This window comes from Equus przewalskii, chromosome X (genome assembly GCF_037783145.1).
Source record: "Equus przewalskii isolate Varuska chromosome X, EquPr2, whole genome shotgun sequence".
NCBI classification, from domain to species: domain Eukaryota; kingdom Metazoa; phylum Chordata; class Mammalia; order Perissodactyla; family Equidae; genus Equus; species Equus przewalskii.
In genome coordinates, this window is record NC_091863.1 from 63064192 (window position 1) to 63084405 (window position 20214).

The window sequence follows — 20214 nt, forward strand, 5'->3', positions numbered from 1 at the left end:
TGAAAGACAAGTTGCTGCATCTCACATCACCTAAATAGAAGCACAACACTTCATAGGCTTTTTTGGATTGTAGAAGAAACATATTTATTTGAATGCGTTACTTGAATTCATTTGCAAAGTCACCTATAAGACTTCCAGTTTTGAGTGGGGGCCAGAGCAAGAGAAGGCTCTCTATCAAGTTCAGGCTGCACTATAAACAACTCTATCACTTTGGTCCTTATGATCCATCAAATCCAATGATAACTTGAAGTGCCCCTGGTAAATAAAGGTGCTATATGGAGCCTCTGGCAAGCACCAATTGGGGAATTAGTGGAGAGTTTTGGAATTTTGGAGCAAATATAAAGCCTCTTCTGCAGATATATATCTATATACCTCATCTCCTGAAAATAGCTGGCTTAATGGAAAAGTGAGATAGCTTACTGAAGACTCAGTTATGGTGCCAACTAACAGATAGTGCTGTGAAAGAATAGAGTTCTCTCACACGATGCAGTTTATGCTTTGAATCAGAGACAATTATAAGGTGCTCTGTCCTCCATAGCCTGAATACGTGGGTCCAGGAATCCATAGGTGGAAGTGCTAGTGGCTGTTCTCACTAGCTAACAACCCATTCAAAGATTTATTTCTTCCTTTCTAAGCAACTTTCATCTCCACCGACTTGGGGAACTTGGTCCAAAATGAGGATAAACTTCCACCAACGGACATAATGGTTTTATTGAATGGGAAAATGAGACTATCACCTGGCCATTATGGGCTATTTATGCCATTGAATCAATTAACAGAAAAAGGAATTAAACTACTAGTAGGTGTAATTGATCATGATCACTAAGAGGAAATTTGTTTGCTGCTACACAATGGAGGCAAGAAAGTCTATGAATGGAACCCGGAGGATTCTTCAGGGTCTCTTTATGTACTTTGACCAATACTAAAGATTAATGGAAAGCTACAGGAAACAAAATAAAGCTGGCAAATGAGAACTCAGATCCTTTGGGAAGGAAGGTTTGAGTCACTCTCCCAGGTAAAGAAACCACATCAACTGAGGTTCTTGCTGATGAGAAAGGAAATAGGAAATGAGTATTTGAAAAAGAAAGCCATAGATACCAACGATAACTTCATTGTCAATTTAAGAAATGGTGATCATAAAAGTGTATTAGTTTGCTAGGGCTGCCGCAACAAAATACCACAGACTACCAAAGACTGGATGGCTTATCAATAGAAATTTATTTTCTCTCAGTTCTGGAGGCATAAGTTCCAGGATCAAGGAGTCAGCTTGTTTGATTTCTCCTGAAGTCTTTCTCATTGGCTTGCAAATAGCCACTTTCTCCCTGTGTTTTCACATGGCCTTTCCTCTGTGTATGTATATCATTTGCATTTCTCTCTATGTGCCTGAATTTTCTCCTCTTATAAGGACACCAGTCAGATTGAATTAGAGCCCACCTTAAAGACCTCATTTATTTACTTCCTTAAAGGCTCTATCTCCAAACCCTATCTCCAAACATTTTGAGGTACCAGGGGTTAGGGGTTTGATATATGAATTTTGGGGGAGCACAATTTAGCCCATAACAAAAATTTTGCATGATTTCTCTGTTCTTGGTATATGCATACGTATATTTGAATATATTAACCTTTTGCTTCTTTTCTCTCTTTCTTTCCATTTTTATTTTATAACAAAGTTATTGGAGGTTAAATTTCCAAATTAATCTATAACTAACAAAATATTGAGTAGAAATGTGACAAAATTTGTGGAAAAGTTAATGTAGCTAGTGATGGGCACAATGACTCTTAAGATTTTGCATCTTCTTCTTTTGGGGAATAGTGGGAACTTCACTTGTAAGAAGGGTAGCTGCAATTTTTAGGTAGAAATATAAACTTGTTTTGATGTAAAGCAGTTCAAACGTGTGTAAAAAGTGCATATGGAAACTGAGCAACCAAAGACATGTACTGTGCCAGTTACCAACTTATTGCCTCTCCACTCCAATTTACTTTTCAATGTCTTCTTGATAATAATGTATGCAATTCCTTGAAGCATATCTACTTTACAGTAAGCATAATGTTAAGCTTTCTCAGTAAACACCAGTAGAGGAAGATTGAAAATGGTGGGAGTCTTCTACCTGTTTTGGTGGCTGCACATCAGTCAGTGTTGTGGATGTGAGGACATCTGGCGGCGCTTTCCCCCTGCTGTGCACTCAGACTATATGATCCCTTGACCTTGCAGCCCTGGCCTAGCCTGATGATCACCTTCTTATGGCTTTCTGAAAAGAATACTTTATGCACTAGATATCCCACCTCCACTAGGTCTCAACAACCTTTTATCAACTTCCTCCCTTGAGATTTCTTTCCAATGACCCTCTTTATGCCATGAGGGCATTCTCCTGACAGGAATACTATGCGCTTCAGGCCTTTTTCTCACACTGGCAGCCTCATTCTCTGTGCATGTCCTTATGCCAGCCATGGATTGTGGTTGCTTGCATCCTAGAAATTTGTTCTCTGCTTTCTCGGAAACTGCAGAGATATAGCCTGGATATCTCTGGCCTGGATAATCCAGTGAACCTTGTTATCCAGTGGGCTACTACTACACTTTCTTGAACAAGATCTGAACCTGCCTCGGGAAAGGAGTCCACTTCCAAGTTTGACTTTTCTTGAGTATTCTCCCTCAGCTCTAGGGTACCTGGTAGGGTTCTTTTATATCTTATACTTAGTATTTTATCATAGTTGAATAATTGTTTATATTGTTTCCACTGTTTAGATAGTTGAACAGTTCCTATTTTCTTATTAGACTCAGATGGATACAAAGTCTTATGGAGAATTGGTAAAGAATAGAAAGTCCAGAGATAGGTCTGTACATATTTGGAGATGGAGTATATCATAAAAGTGGGTTTTCAAATCATGAGGTAAAAATGTACTTTTTTATTGAGGTATAATTGACATGCAACTATAGTAGTTGCAGGTGTACGAAAATAATGATTTACTATTTGCACATATTGCAAAATGATCACCACATTAAGTCTATTAACATCCATTATCACATATAGATACATAATTTTTTCTTGTAGTGAGAACTTTTAAGATTTATTTGCTTAGCAACGTTCAAATATGCAATATATGTTATTATTAACTACAGTGGCCATGCTGTACATAACATCAACATGACATTTATTTTATAACTAGAATTTTGTACCTTTTGACTCCCTTCAGCCATTTTGCCCACTCCCCACCCCCACCTCTGGCAACCACCAGTCTGTTCTCTGTATCTATGAACTTGGTTTTTTTTTAGGTTCCACGTATAAGTGAGATCATGCAGTGTCTTTCTTTCTCTGTCTGACTTATTGCGCCTAGCGCAGTGCCCTCAAGTTTCATGCATGTTGTCACAAATGGCAAGATTTCATATTTTTTCTGGCTCACTAGTACTCCCGTATATATACACACACACACACCCACACATACATCTCACATTTTCCTTATCCATCCATTGATGGACACTTAGGTTTTCATATCTTGGCTGTTGTAAATAAGGCTGCAATGAACATAGAGGTACATATATCTTTTCGAGTTAGTGTTTTCATATTCTTTGACTAAATACCAAGAAGTGGAATTACCGGATCATATCATCATCCTATTTTTTTTTTTTTGAGGAAGATTTGCCCTGAGCTAACATCTGTGCCAATCTTCCTCTACCTTATATGTGGGATGCCTCCACAGTATAGCTGACGTGTGGAGCAAGTCTGCACCCGGAATCTGAACCCACGAACCCCCTGTCACTGAAGCGGAGCACCCAGAACTTCAACCACTCGGCCATGGGGCTGGCCCCTCATCATTCTAATTTTAAATTTTTGAGTAATCTCCATATTGTTTTCCCTAGTGGCTTCACCAGTTTACATTCCCAATAACAGTGCAGAAGTGTTCTCTTTTCTCCACATCCTCTCCGACGCTTGTCATTTCTTATCTTTTTGATAAAAGCTATTGTAAAGATGTGCTTTTAAGCACATATTGTTAGATAATCAATATAGCCACCTGCAAAAGGAGATTTTGAATTTATCTTCACACTGTGCATCAGGGTAAATATCAAATGGGTCAATAGTTTAAATGTAAAAATGTCTTCATAATAGTGTGAAAAGAAAACATGGGTAAATAATTTAAAGTCTCATAAGGGAGAAAGTACTTCTAATTAGAATGTGCTTTGATATTATACTGGGATTTCATTCTGGGATTAAAAATTAAGGTAACTTTTAGTACTCTTACAACTTCTATTCACCTTTTTAATGAAGTTCCGGGGTAGAGCAATGAGACAAGGAAAGGGAAAAATATATATATAAAACTTAAAAAGAAAGAAAGAAATATTCACTGACAACAAAATTATGTGCATAGAGAATTTAAAAATGTCTAGAGATAAATAATGACAGTTAAGTTAATTTATAAAAATTACTGTATAAAAATTCAAAACAAAAATATATTTTTTACACTAGGAGGAAACATTTATTAAATATAATTTGAAAGATGATCTTACTTATAGTAGCATCAAGACAAATACTAATGACTAAATCTAACAAAGACACTATTTAAATGAAGCAAAGATGAGCTCTATATATTGGCCCCTAGGTTGTTTATTCACTGCAGTCTGAGACATGTTAGCTCAAAAACCTACCAGCATCAAACTCAAATTTTATTTTCAGACTAGTTTCAGATTCAGAGTAAAATTGAACAGACAGTATAGAGAGTTCCTAAATACCCCCTGCACTCACACATGCACAGACTCCCCCATTATAAGTATCCCACACTAGAGTGGTACATTTGTCAAAATGGATCAACCTGAATGAACAAATAATTACCACTCAAAGTTCACAGTTTACATGAAGGTTCACAATTGATCTTGTATATTCTATGGGTGTATACAAAAGTATAATGATATGTATCCACCATTATAGTATCATACAGAATAGTTTCACTGCCCCCCAAATCCTCTGTGCTCTGCCTATTTATCCCTCCTTCCCCTCTAGCCTCTGACAGCCACTGATCTTGCTTCAATAGTTTTGTCTTTTACAAAATGCAATATAGTTGGAATCAGAGTGTGTAGCCTTTTCATATTGGCTTCTTTCATTTAATAATATGCATTTAAGTTTCTCCCTCAAGAGAATGGGCTTAACAGCGCATTTCTTTTTAGTGCTGAATGTTATTCCATTGTCTGGTTGTACCACAATTGATTTTTCCATTCACCTCCTGAAGGACACCTTCTTTCCTTCAAAGTTTTGGCATCAATGAATAAAGTTGCGATAAAGTCCAAGTACAGGTTTTTGTGTGGACATCAGTTTTCAATTTATTTGATTAAATACCAAGGAAAATGACTGCTGCATCATATGGTAAAAGTATTTTCAGTTCTAAGAAACTGGAACACTGTCTTCCAAAGTGCCTGTACTATTTTCCATTCCCACCAGCAATTAGAGTTCCTCTTGCTTCATATCCTCTCCACTATTTGTTGTCGTCAGCATTTTGGGTTTTCTCCATTCTAATAGATGTATATGGCATGTTTTTGTTTTAATTTGCACTTCCGTAATAGCAGGTGATATTGGGCATCTTTTCATATGCTTCTTTTCCATCTGTACATCTTTGGTGAGGTTTGGTGTTCATATATTTTGCCAATTTGTTAATTGAGTTGTTTATCTTCTTATAGTGGAATTTTAAGTGTTCCTTTACATTTTGGATAACAGTCCTTTATTAGATATGTCTTTTGCAAATATATTCTCCCTGTCTTGGGTTTGTCTTCTCATTCTCTTGACAGTGTCTTTCACAAGGCAGACATTTTTAATATTGTTGAAGTTCACCTCATCAATTAGTTTTTTCATAGATCATGCCTTTCGTGTTGCATCTAAAAAGTTATCATCATAGACAAAGTCAACCAGATTTTCTCTTATATTATCTTCTAGGAGTTTTATAGTTTTGCATTTTGTATTAAGATCTTTGATCAATTTTGAAATAATTTATGTGAAGTTTGTAAAGTCTGTATCTAGATTCACTTTTTTTTTCTGTGTGGATGTCCAGTTATTCCAGCATCATTTGTTGAAAGACTATCTTTGCTCTATTTTATTTCCTTTGTTTCTTTGATAAAGATCGGTTGACTATATTTATGTGAGTCTACTTTTGGGCTTTCTATTCTTTTCCATTGATCCATTTGTTTATTCTTTCACCGATATCACACTGTCTTGATTGCGGTAGTAATTCTTGAGGTTTGGTCATGTCAATCCTGACTTTGTTCTTCTCCTTCAATATTGAGTTGACTATTCTGGGTCTTTCGCCTTTCCATATAAGTTTCAGAAACAATTTGTTGATAGCCACAAAATAACTTGCTGGGATTTTGATTGTGGTTGCATTAAATCTACATATCAAGTAGGTAAAAACTCACATCTTGAAAATATTGAGATTTCCTATCCAGGAACATGGAATATCTCTTGATTTATTTGTTTCTTCTTTGATTTCTTTCATCAGAGTTTTGGAGTGTTCCTCATATAAATCTTGTACATATTTTGTTAAATATATACCTAAGTATTTCATTTTTGAGGTTCTAATTTAAGTGGTATTGTATTTTTAATTTAAAAATTATTTTTCTATTTATTGGTATATAGGAAAGTGATTAACTTTTGTATATAACCTTGCATCTGGAACCTTGATGAAATTGCCTACTAATTCCAGGAATAATTTGTAATTTTTTCAGATAGTCTATATAGAGAATCATGTCATATGTGAACAAAGGCAATTTTACTTCTTCCTTCTCAATCTGTATTACTTTTCTTTTCTTTTTTTTCTCTTATTGTCTTAGCTAGGACTTCCAGTACAATTCTGAAAAGAACTGGTGACAAGGGACATCCTTGCCTTATTCCTGATCTTAGTGGCAAAGCTTCTACTTTCTCACTATTAAGTATGATGTTAATTAGTTTTTTAATATGTTCTTTATTGAGTTGAGGAAGTTCTTCTATTCCTAATTTTTAAGAGTTTTTGTCTTGAATGGGTGTTGGATTTTGTGAAATAGATTTTATGCATAAGATATAATGATATTTTTTCCTTTAGCCTGCTGATGTGATGGATTACAGTAATTGATTTTCAAGTGTTAAATCAGCTTTGTATAGCTGGGATAAATCCCACTTAGTTCTGGTGTATAATTATTTTTATACAATGTTGGATTCAATTTGCTAATATTTTGTCGGAGATTTTTGTACCTATGTTCATAAGGGATGTTGCTGTATAATTTTTTTTCTTGTAATATCTTTTTCTGGTTTTGGTATTAAAGTGATGTTGGCCTCAAGGAATAAGTTAAGAATTATTCCCTCTGCTTATATCTTCTGGAGGAGATTGTAGAGAATTGGTATAATTTTTTAATTAAATGTTTGGTAGAATTCAGCAGTAAATCAATCTTGGCCTGATGTTTCTCTTTTGGAATGCTATTATTGATTCAATTTTTAATATATATATATATATTTCATATATATGCTTATTCAGATTGTCTATTTATTCTGGTGTGAGTTTTGGCAGATTGTGTCTTTCAAGAGATTGGTCAGTTCATCTATATTCTTACTGGTTTCCCGCCTAGTGGGTCTGTCCATTTCTGAAAGAGGAGAGTTTATGTTTCAAACTATAACAGTAAATTCATCTATTTCTCCTATCAGTTTTTGAGTCACGTATTTTGATGCTCTGCTATAAGGTGTATACACATTAAATACCGCTGTGTCTTCTGGGGAACTGAACTTTTTATCATTATGCATTACCCTTCTTTATCCCTGAAAATATTCCTTCTTATGAATTCTACTCTGTCAGAAGTTAATATAGTTACTACAACTTTCTTTTTGTTAGTGTTAGCATGATATATCTTTTTTCATCCCTTTACTTTTAATCTATATGTATCTTTATATTTAAATTGGATTTAGTAAAAACAACACATAATGGGTCTTATTTTTGAGCCACTCTGAATGTCTCTGTGTTTAATCAGTGCATTTAGACCATTGAGGTTTAAAGTGATTATTAATATAGTTGAATTAATATTTACTATCTTTGCAACTGTTTTTGTTGACTTAATACTTTTTCCTTATTTTTACCCTCCACTATAATTCTATTTTTATTTTAAGATTTTTAATTTTTTTTCCTTTTACACCCCAAAGGCCCCCCGTACATAGTTGTGTATTTTTTTAGTTGTGGGTCCTTCTAGTTGTGACATGTGGGATGCCGCCTCAGCATGGCTTGATGAGCAGTGCCATGTCCACGCCCCCAATTCAAACTGGCAAAACCCTGGGCCGCCTGCAGTGGAGCGTGCAAACTTAACCACTCGGCCACAGGGCTGGCCCTAATTCTCTTTTTTTGTGGTTTTAGTTGAGCAATTTATATAACTCCATTTTCTCTCTATTCTTAGCATATCAGTATTATATTTTTCTTTTTTCTTTTTGAGGAAGATTAGCCCTGAGCTAACTACTGCCAGTCCTCCTCTTTTTGCTGAGGAGGCCTGGCCCTGAGCTAACATCTGTGCCCATGTTCCTCTACTTTATATGTGGGATGCCTACTACAGCTTGGCTTGACAAGCAGTGCCGTGTCCGCACCCAGGATCTGAACCGGCCAACCCCGGGCCATTGAAAAGCGGAACATGTAAACGTAACCGCTGCGCCACTGGGCCAGCCCCCTTTTTACTTATTTTTTAGTTGTTGCCTTAGAGTTTGCAATGTACTTTTGCAACTCATCCATGTCAATTTTCAAATATCACTATATTATTCCATGGGTAGTGTAAGTTGCTTATAATAACAAAATATTCCTATTTCTTCTCTCTTTTAACATTTTTGTAAGGCAACAATTTCCCTGAATTTTTGTCTGTCTGAGAAAGTTTATTTCCCATTTACTTTTGAAGGATAATTTTGCAGGGTACAGAATTCCTGGTTGGTGGTGCTTTTTCCTCTCAACATAATGATTCAATATTTGTATACACTGTGAAATAATCTGCACAATAAGTCTAGTTGACACCTTTCACCGTACATACTTAAAAATGTTTTCTTTAGATGAAGACTTTTAAGACCTACACTCTTAACAACTTTCTAATATGCAGTACAGTATTAAATTTTTAATGCTTATTTTTACATTTTGTTCACCTTAATTTTTGCTGTAGTATTTTTATAAAGGTATAGTTGATATACAAGATTATATTAGTTTCAGGTGTAAAACTTAATGATTCAGTATTTGTATATATTTTGAAATGATCATGACAGTAAGTTGATGTCCATCACTATGTGTAGTTACAAAACTTTTTTTCCTGTAATGAAAACTTTTAAGATCTACTTGCTAGCAAGTTTCAAATATGCAATATAGTATGATTAACTGTAGTCACCCTGCTGTACATTATATAAGCATGACATTTATTTTGTAAATGGAAGTTTGTAACTTTTGATCCTCTTCACTCATTTCTCCCACCCCTTAACCCGTGCCTCTGGCAACCACCAATATGTTTTCTGTATTTATGAGCTTGGTAGGTTTTTTTTTTTTAGATTCCACATGTAAGTAAAATTATATGGTATTTGTCTTTCTCTACCTGGCTTAATTTTATTGTTAAATAATATTCTACTGCATATATATATACCACATATTCCTTATCCATTCATCCATTGACGGATGCTTAGGTAGTTTCAATATCTTGGCTATTGTAAACAATGCTGCAACGAACATGGGAGAACTTAGATCTTTTTGAATTAGTGTTTTCATTCTCTTCAGATAAATATTCAGAAGTGGAACTTCTGAATCATACAAAACTTTTATTTTTAATTGTTGAGGGAACCTCCATACTGTTTTCCATAGTTGCTGCACCAGTTTACATTTGCACCAACAGTGCACAAGGGTTCCTCTTTCTCTAAATCCTCGCCAACACTTACTATCACTTGTCTTTTTGATAATAGTCGTTTTAACAGATGTGAGGTGATATCTCATTATGCTTTTGATTTATATTTTCTTGATGATTAGTGATGTTGAGCATCTTTTCATATACCTGTTGGTTATGTATGTGTCTTCTTTGGAGAAATGTCTGTTCAGATTCTCTGCACATTTTGAAACTGGGTTGTTTGTTTTTTTTGGTATTGAGTTGTATCAGTTCTTTATATAATTTGGGTATTAAACTCTTATCAGATATATAATTTGAAAATATTTTCTCCCTTTCAGTAAGTTATTTTTTCATTCTGCTGGTGATTACTTTTGATGTGCAGAATCTTTTAAATTTAATGTATTCCCACCTGTTTAATTTTGCTTTTGTTGCTTTGGCTTATGGTGTTAGATTCAAAAAGTCGTTTCTGAGACCTGTGACATGGAGCTTACCAGCTAGGTTTTCTTCTAGGAATTTTATGGTTTCAGGTCTTACATTCAAGTCCTTAATCCATCTTGAGCTAATTTTTGTGTATGGTGTAAGACAGTGGTCCAGTTTCACTCTTCTGCAAGCGGCTGTCCAGTTTTCCCAACACCATTTACGGAAGAAACTATCCTTTCTCCATTGTGTATTCTTGGCTCCTTTGTCATAAATTAATTGACCATATAACTGTGGATTTATTTCTGGGCTCTCTATTCTGTTCTATTGATCTATATGTCCGTTTTTATGTGAATACCATACTGTTTTCATTACTATAGCTTTTTAATGCAATTTGAAATCAAGGAGCATAATGCCTTCAGCTTTGTTTTACTTTCTCAAGATTTCTTTAGGTATTTGGGGTCTTTTGTGTTTCCATACAAATTTTAGGATTATTTCCTCTATTTTGTGAAAAAAAAATGTCACTGGAATTTTGATAGTGATTGCATTGAATCTGTACATTGCTCTGGGTAGTATGGATATTTTAAGAATATTAATTCTTCTTATTCATGAGCACAGAATAGCTTTCCATTTATTTATATTTTATTCAATTTCTTTTATTAATGTCTTGCAATTTTCAGTGTACAGGTCTTTTACCTCCTTGATTAAATTTATTCCTAGTTATTTTTTTCTTTTTTATGAAATTCTAAACGGGATTGTTTTCTAAATCTCTCCTTCTAATAGTTTGTTATTAGTGTGTAGAAACACAACACATTTTTGTGTATTGAATTTGTATCCTACAACTTTATTGAACTTATTTATTAGTCCTAACAGATTTTGGTGAAGTCTTTATGGTTTTCTACACATAATATTATGTCAACTACAAATAGTAGCAGTTTTACTTATTTCTTTCCAATTTAGATGACTTTCTTTCTTTGTCTTGCCTAATTTCTCTGGCTAGGACTTCCAATACTATATTGAATTAAAGTGAAGAGAGTAGGTATCTTTGCCTTATTCCTGATCTTAAATAAACTGCTTTTAGCTTTTCACCATTGAGTATGATGTTAGCTTTGGGTTTGTCATATATGGTTTCTATTTTGTTAAGGTGCGTTCCCTCTATATCCACTTTGTTGAGATTTTCTATCATAAATGGATATTAAACTCTGTCAAATGCATTTTCTGCATCAATTGAGATTATCATATGATTTTATCCTTCATGTTGTTAATGTGGTGCATCTAATTGATTGATTTGTAGATGTTGAACTATCTTTGCATCCCTGGAATAGATCCCTCTTGATTGTGATGTATGATCCTTTCAATATATATTTGAATTCAGTTTGCTAACGTTTTGTTGAGGATTTTTGCACCAATGTTCATCAGGGATATTGGCCTGTAATTTTTTTTCCTTGTGGCATCCTTGTCTGGTTTGGGTATGAGGGTAATGCTGGCCTCATAAAATGAGCTTGGAAGCATGTATAATTTTTAGAAATTTCTCTTCTTCTCTTTTTTGAGATTGGATTTATTGCTTATCAGTTTTGGTTTGGTTTATTGTTAAGAGTTTATGGGTTATGAGTCTTGGATTGGTATTAACTCTTCTTTGAAAGCTTGGTACAATTAACCAGTGAATCCACCTGGTCCTGAACTTTTGTTCCATGGGAGGTTTTTTGATTACTAATTAAATCTGCTTATTAGTAATCAATCTGTCCAGATTTTCTACTACTTCATGACTCGGTCTTGACAGGTTGTATGTTTCAGGAATTTATCTATTTCTTCCAGGTTGTCAAATTTTTTTGGAATATCATTGTTCATAGTAGTCTCTTATGATCTTTTCTATTTCTGTGATATCTGTGGTAACATGTCCTCTTTTATTTCTGATTTTATTTGAGTCCTCTATCTTTTTTCTTTGTGAGTCTGTCTAAATATTTCTCAATTTTGTTCATCTTTTCAAAGAACCAGCTCTAAGTTTTGTTGCCCTATTCTATTTTTTTGTTTCTATTTCATTTATTTCTGCTCTGATCTGTGTTGTTTCCTTTCTCCTACTAAATTTTGGCTTTGTTTCTTCTTCTTTTTTTAGTTCCCTTGAGGTGTAAAGTTAGGTTGTTTATTTGAGATTTTTCATGTTGCTTGATTTAGGCATTTATCATTGTAAACTTTCCTCTTAGAAAGGCTTTTGCTACATTCTATAACTTTTGGTATGCTGTATTTCCATTTTTGTTTGTCTCAAGGTATTTTTGGATTTTAAAAATTTATTCTTTGACCCACAGGTTGTTTAGTAACATGATAATTTCCACATATATGTGAATTTTTCAATTTTCCTCTTATAATCGGTTTCTAGTTTTGTATCATTACTGTCAGAAAAGATACGTGACATGATTTCAATCCTCTTAAATTTATTAAGACTCACATTGTGGCCTAACATATGATCTATCCTGGAGAATGTTCCATGTGCACTTACAGGAATGTGTGTTCTGTTGCTTTGGATGGAATTTTCCATAAATATCTGTTAAATCCATCTGGCCTAACATGTCATTTAAGACAAATGTTTCTGTATTGATTTTCTGTCTAGATGATATCCATTGATGTAACTAGGATATTAAAGCCCCCTACTATTATTGTACTGCTATTTCTCCCTTTGGGTCTGTTAATATTTGATCTACATATTTAAGTACATTCCTTCTTGAGATCTTTTATAAGGGAAGAAAGTTCAATTTTGTCAAATTCTTTCTTTGCATCTACTGAGGGGATCATGTGATTTTTATCTTTAATTCTATTAATGTGGTTTATCATGTTTATAGATTTGCATATCTTGAAAGATCTTTGCATCCCAGTGATAAATCTGAACTCATCATGGTTTATGTTCCTTTTCATATGCTGTTGAAATTAGTTTGCTAGTATTTTGATGAGAAATTTCACTTTTATATTTATCAGGGATATTGTTTTTTAGTTTTATTTTCTGGTAGTGTACTTATCTGGCTTTGATATAAGGGTACCGCTGGCCTCATAAAATAAGTTTGTGAGTGTTCATTACTCTTCGATTATCTGAAATAGCTTAAGAGAATTCACATTAATTCTTCTTTAAAAGTTTGGTATAATTTACCTGTGAAACCATCCAGTCGTATGCTTTTCTTTGGTGGGAGGTTTTTGATGAGTGATTCAGTTTTCTTTATTTGTTATTGATCTGTTCAGATTTTCTATCTTGATAATTCAGTCTTGGTAGGTTGTATAGTTTTAAGAATTTATCCATTTCTTCTAGGTTATCCAGTTTGTTGGTGTATAATTGCTCCTAGTAGTTTCTCATGATTCTTTGTATTACTGTGTGTTCTTTCATTTTTTATTTTTATTTTAATTTGGGACTGTCTTCTGTTTGTCTCACTAAAATTTTGTGTATTTTGTTTATGTTTTCAAAAAACTATCTTTTAGTGTCTTTGATCTTCTCTATTGATTTTCTGGTCTCCATATCATTTATTTTCTCTTCTCTTTGTTATTTCTTTCCTTCTGGTGACCTTGGGCTTAGATTTTTTCCCCTAGTTCATTGTGATATAAAGTTAGATTGTTTATTTGTCATCTTTCTTTTACTTAATGTAGGTGTTTATCACTATAGGCTTCGATCTCAGTACCGCTTTTGCTGTATCCCATAAGTTTGGGTATGTTTTGCTTCCATTTTCACTTGTGTGGGTGAGGATATAGAGTATTGGGAGTACCAGTGGGCCACTTGGGAGTATTTGTAGGCAAGGTGTCCCCAGCATCTTGTGGATGGGCTTCCAGATGGAGTTTGTTTATCAGATAATAAGATTTGAGCCCCTTTGATGGCTTTCAATAGCTCTACTGTTGTTTTTCCAGCTGCTCCCTGCCTGCTAGTCATGGAACACACCTCAATTTTCTGGATGGGTGAGAAAGAAGTGGGACTCTTTGGCAGCATTCTGTACAGCTGGGGAAATTGGATGCTCACTCATATGTTCTGACTTTTCCCTGTGGGAAAAATCACAAGCTAAAAATGTCTCTTGGCGCTGAGCTGTGCCACTTTGGGAGAGGGGTGACATAGCTAAAGTGAAAATATTCCCCTTACTCTCTTGAATGCATCAAATCTCAGGTATGCTTTGTTCTCCAACAGTGTCCTGGGACTTCGCTGATGGATTTCCAGACTTCCACAAAAACACTTTCATCTGTGGGTAATTGTCAAAATTTTTGTTCTTTATGGAGAAGATGGTAGAAAACTCCTATATCACTGTTACGATGATGTCCCTCCTGGCCTCTAATATTTCTGATGAAATCAACTGCAATCTTATTCATTGTCTTCTACACATGGTGAGTTGTTTTGCTTTTGCTGCTTTCAAGATTTTCTCGTTGTCTTTAACTTTCACCATTTTAACTATGATATTTCTGTGTTCGAATCTCTTTGAGCTTATCCTAATTGGAGTTTTTTGAATTCTTGAGTATGTAGATTAATATTTTTCATCAAATTTGAGAAGTTTTTAGCCATTTTATTTCAAATATGTTTTCAGATCTTTTCGTTCTCCTCTTCTGGTCTTTGTGTTAGTCATACATTTGTGCACTTAGTAGTGTCCCACATTTTCCTGGGGACTTTTTTATTTTTCTTCATTCTTTTTTCTCCCTATTCTTCAGAATGAATAGTCTGTATTTGTATATCATCAAATTTCTTGATTATTTCTTCTGTCAGCTTAAATCTACTACTGTTAAGCCCCTCTAGCAATTTTTTTAAATTTCACTAGGCACATTTCAAGTCCAAATTTTCTATTTTTTCTGTTTTATAATTTATTCCACTTTATTGATAATCTCTATTTGTTGAGATATTTTCATAATACTGTCCTTTAATTTTTTGACAGTGCTTCCTTTGATTCTTTGAACATATTTACAGCAGGTACTTTGTCTTCTTAGTCCAGCATTTGGTCTCTTTCAAAGGCAGTCTCTATTGCTTGCTTTTTTCCTTTTTTGGGTTACATGTTTCTATTTCTTTGCATATCTCATAATTGTTGAAACCTGGATATTTTAAATAATATATTGTAGCAAATTTGGGTGCTAATCTAACCCTCTTCCAGGATATGTTGTTGTTTTCTTGATTAATGATTTATTTGTTTAGTAACTTGGGTGAATTGTACCTATGCAGTTTCCAGTGCACTCACTCTGGTATTTTTCATTTTTTAATTCCTCAATCCTGGATGCTTTGCTTTTGCCCATGGTTCAACCTATCCACTTGTTGGCCAAAATGTTTGCCAAAGCTTCCTTAGCTAGCTAGAATTTTACTTTTTTGCCATTAAATGTGTGTGCACTTGTAGGCTTCTTCACAGTTCTAAAAGTTTATGACTTTTCCCCATGTTAAGCCATGACTATTACCTTGGAGTCTCCCTTTGTGATCATTCCTGAGAGGGCGTTGTGTTGGGTAAGTGTACCATTGTCAAGAAAAAGAGGGTTGAGTGTAATTTCATTTTTGATCTTGACTTTCTAAAAATCATCTCCAGGTCAAAATAGTTTATTGTTCAGGCAGTGTTTGGTCAGAATTTGTAATAAAGCCCTTTGTGGTGGTAAGGCTTATATCCTTTGTTGATGGTACTGTGTATAACTTGAAAGATTTATAAAAGATTTTCTTAAGTACTGCTCTAATTGCTCCTGAGTGGGTACTACCTAATACCTGCACACCGACTTTCTAACCTGCAAGACTGAGTGTGATTCTTGAAGTATGTTTCAGATTATATCCCTCCCAAGTACTCTCTGATAAATTTCTAGCTGATCTATCATTTCTCTTATTGTTCCAAGTATCATGGAGCTACCAGATGCTCTGACTTAATTATTGTATACCAAGATCTCCACTGTTTTAACGATGCTTTGGTCACAAATTTTTCACATTCTATACCAAATAAATCAGTTCCTTCAGACAAAGCTCCAGAGCTCTTCATCCTTAAAGCCTAGCTCTACCCCTAGGCTGAATTTTTATGCCGCTTCACAGGAGCTGGGAACAGAGACACCGAACTACTTATTTTAGATTGATAAATATGCTTTGCTAGTGGAAACATAAGAGAATATCTCCTGGTCTTGGCTTGCCCCTTCTGGCATGAATAGCCAGCCTACAATCAAGGTAAGGCTACAGCATTTGGAATCCCAGTATATTTGGCTTGCCATACCTAGGGTAGAACTTCTACCATATGTATTAGGACTGTGTGGAAGAAAGGACCTCCAGTGCTCTCAGGAGCGCTGTCCAGAATAGAGCTTCTTCAGCCTGGAGCTGAGAAAAATGAGAAATGCCAACAACCTCTCCTGCGTTGAAAACATAGCCCTGAGATGGGCTCTGAGGGTAAAGGAAGCTCCTGATTTGTAGTCATCGCCCCTCTCATAGCCAGTTTCTATTGCATGCTTTTTCAGCAGTGTAGTTTCACATTCCTGTTTCTTTATATTTCTCTTAATGTCTTTTTGAAAACTGAAAATTTTATATAATGTATCATAGCAACTCTAGATTCTGATTTCCCTCCCTCTGGGGCTTATCTTTATAGCTGTTTTTGTTTTTGTTGTTTTCTGTTCACCTGTTCATTCATTTAGTGACTTACCTGGACTAATTCTGTTGATTCCGTTTCTCCCACTGTGAGTCTCTGATGTCATTGCTCAGTTTTTCTTTGTATTTAACTTTAGATTGGCTTCTTAGGGAGCACCCCTGGTTTAGCATCTCATAGTGGTTAGTCACTGGTTGTTCAGAGATAATTCTTAAACACATTGAACCAGTCAAGTTTTTCACCTTTGCTGTCAGATCTGTTTGTGACTTGGGGAATTATTTCAAAGTTCAAGGAGTTTACAAGTCCACTCTGTATTCATCTAGGAACTAGTAGCTTGCAAAGGTCCTTTCCAGTATCTCTGGAGCAGAAACAGCCTTGCACATTGGCACAGCCTTCTAGATGACCAGAGGTAAGCGTGATCTTATCAGACCCATCTTTGACTCTCACTTTTCTTGGATCCCTCTGTTAAATTTCTATCTGGTCTGCTGTTCTATTGATTGTCTCAAATATTGCTGTTATGATATTACCATTTTATGATTCTGTGCATGTGAGATCTTGATTTTTTTCAACAATGTTCCTAAGCTTAGATTCTTTCCTGATTTGCTTCCAATAAAGTTTGTCCCCTGTGTTTCAGCAGTAATACTTGCCCTGGCTCGGGGTCATACTTCCACATCACAGAAACTGAAGGATGTGTTGGAGCATCTCCTTGAAAAACATGCTACAGACTTTTGCTGTTCTTACTGACATTCAACAGGTATCTTGAATAAATACTTCTCAATTTGTCATATGTCCTTTGGTCAATATCTAGAGACTTTAAATTGTTATTTTCTACTATTTTGTCCAGCTTCATTATTGTCTGTTAAAAGAAGACTTACTAAGCTCCTCACACAGCCATTCTGGATGTCCTTATCCCCAGGTATATATTTGTTATGAATATTTTATAATACCATTTGACACACCCAAGAAACTTCAACATGTTAACAGTGTATATGTGTTATTTTTTTATTTTAAAAATACATATTTAATATTTTTGCTGACCAATTAAGTTCATTGAAACAACATTGATAATTGCCGTGGTAGTTTCCAGGACAGATACACATATTGATAACTAATTTTTAGCTTTTAAGGAGCTTAACACCTAGTAGGAGTTATAACTATTAATAGATTTGATATAGTAATTTCTCAAGAGAAGAGTAAATATATCACTATTAAAGCACAAACGAAGAAATCAAAAGGCGAGACATAATATTTGCACTGGAATATGAGGAGTTTGAACTCAGGTTCATTAAGAGTTCTGGTTAGATGAGGTAATCTGAATCATTACCTAGATCCTAAGATACTAATAATATGGGTTTATTTTATTTGGTTCTGTTTTGTATTCAAAGAGACATTCAAGTGAAGTTGCTTTGAAATGAAAGTCCCATAGAAATACAAAGTGTCATTTTCCTGGAAAGTACTAAAAGAATCTAGATGATGTAAGCATAACTTCATTGGAATTGTATACATAATAGTTGAAAAACTCAAGACTACTCTTTCTCCTATAACAAAATCCTTTACTCCAGTCATTTTAAAGTTCATATTCCACAAATTCATGTGTCCTTGAAATTTTATTTTACAGGCCTTGGCAAAAATCATCATTTCTAATTTGTTTTGCCAATTTTGTCATTGCTTACCCTACAAAAAACAACTTAGACTTAGCCTACTTTTGGCTAAGATAATTTTTAAGATAATTTTGTCTTATTTGTTTTCTCTGTGTTACAGTAATCATATCAAATATATGGCTTTGATATACTACCATTACCACTTTCAGAGTACAGGCTGTGGGTAAAGGAAGACTTTGATTATAATCATAGGCTGTAAAAATAAAAGATACACTGTGACAAAACAAAGGTCAGTATATATCAGTTTTAAGATAGAGCAAGTTTCATACGTTTTTTTCTGAAACCACTGGAAGCAAGCTCTGTTTTTGTTTTTACCACTTTTAAATAAATGAAGATATAATTCATGTATAACACCATGTAAGTTTAAGGTGTACAACATGTTGATTTGATACATTTATATATTGCAATATAATTACCACTATAGCCTCAGCTAACACCTCCGTTACATAACATAATTATTATTTCTTTTTCTGCGGTAAGAACATTTAAGATCTAGTCTCTTAGCAACTTTGAAGTATATAATACCATACTGTTAGCTACAATCACAATGCTATGCATTAGATCTCCAAACATTTACTTTCCAGTTTTGTTTGTACACTTTGACCAACATCTCCTCAATTTCACCGTCTGCCAGCTCCTAGTAACTACCATTTTACTCTCCATTTCTAGAAGTTCATTTTTTTAGATTCCACATACGATATCACACAGTATTTGTTTTCCTATCTGACATATCTCAGCATAATGCCCTTAAGGCCCATCCATTTTTTCCCCAATGACAGCATTTCCTTCTTTTTCATGGTTGATTAATATTCCATTCTAATACACACACACACACACACACACACACACACCACATTTTCTTTCTTTATTTATCTATTGATGGACACAAACTGTTTCCATATCTTGATTATTGTGAATAATCCTGCAAGAAACATGGGTGTGTAGACATCTTTTCAATATTCTGTTTCATTTTCTTTGGATATATACTCAGTAGTAGGATTGCTGGATCATATGGTAGTTCTATTTAAACATTTTTGAGGACTTCCATACTGTTTTCAATAGTGGCAAAACCAATTTACATTCCCTTCAACAGTGCACAAGGGTTCCCTCTTCTCCACATCCTTGTCAACACTTATCTCTTGTCTTTTTGATGATAGCCAGTCTAACAGATGTGATACGATATCACATTGTGGTTTTGATTTGTGTTTCCCTGATGATTACTGATGTTAAGCAACTTTTTATTACTTGCTGGCCATTTGGATGTCTTCTTCGGAAAAATTTCAATTCCTCTGCCCATTTTTTAATCAGATTGTTTGCTTGTTTTGTTATTGAGTTATATGAGTTCTTTGTATATTCTGGATATTAACCCTTTATCTGACATATGGTGTGAAAATATTTTCTCCCATTCTGTAGGTTGCTTTTTTGTTTTCCTGATTGTTTCTGTAGCTGTGCAGAAACTTTGTAAGTCAAATGTAGTCTCATTGATGATTTTTGCATTTGTTGCCTGTACCTTTAGTATCATATCCAAAAAATCATTGATAAGACTATTGTCAATAAGCTTTTTCCCTGTTTCTTTCTGAGTTTTACAGTTTTAGGTAATATGCTTAGGTCTTTAATGCAATTTGAGTTAATTTTTTGAGTAGTGTGAGATAGGAGTCCAATTTTATTTTTTCTGCATGTGGTTATCCAGTTTTCCCAAGACCATTTATTAAAGAGACTATTCTTTCTCCATTGAGTATTCTTGACTCCCTTGTGAAATATTAGTTGA

The 20214-nt window shown here is 34.4% G+C and overlaps 1 protein-coding gene across 1 annotated transcript in view; it reads left to right on the forward strand.

Annotated features, from left to right (window-relative positions):
- The window catches only part of LOC103563740 (transmembrane protein 182-like), a 143937-nt gene extending 125262 nt beyond the window's left edge, over positions 1–18675 (forward strand). The window contains exons 6-10 of the mRNA XM_070604789.1: positions 14397–14590; positions 17109–17194; positions 17420–17539; positions 17630–17701; positions 18547–18675. Of these exons, the coding sequence (XP_070460890.1) occupies positions 14397–14415 (19 nt within the window). The 3' untranslated portion in view covers positions 14416–14590; positions 17109–17194; positions 17420–17539; positions 17630–17701; positions 18547–18675. The remainder of the gene's footprint in view (positions 1–14396; positions 14591–17108; positions 17195–17419; positions 17540–17629; positions 17702–18546) is intronic.
- The last annotated feature ends 1539 nt before the right edge of the window (positions 18676–20214 follow it).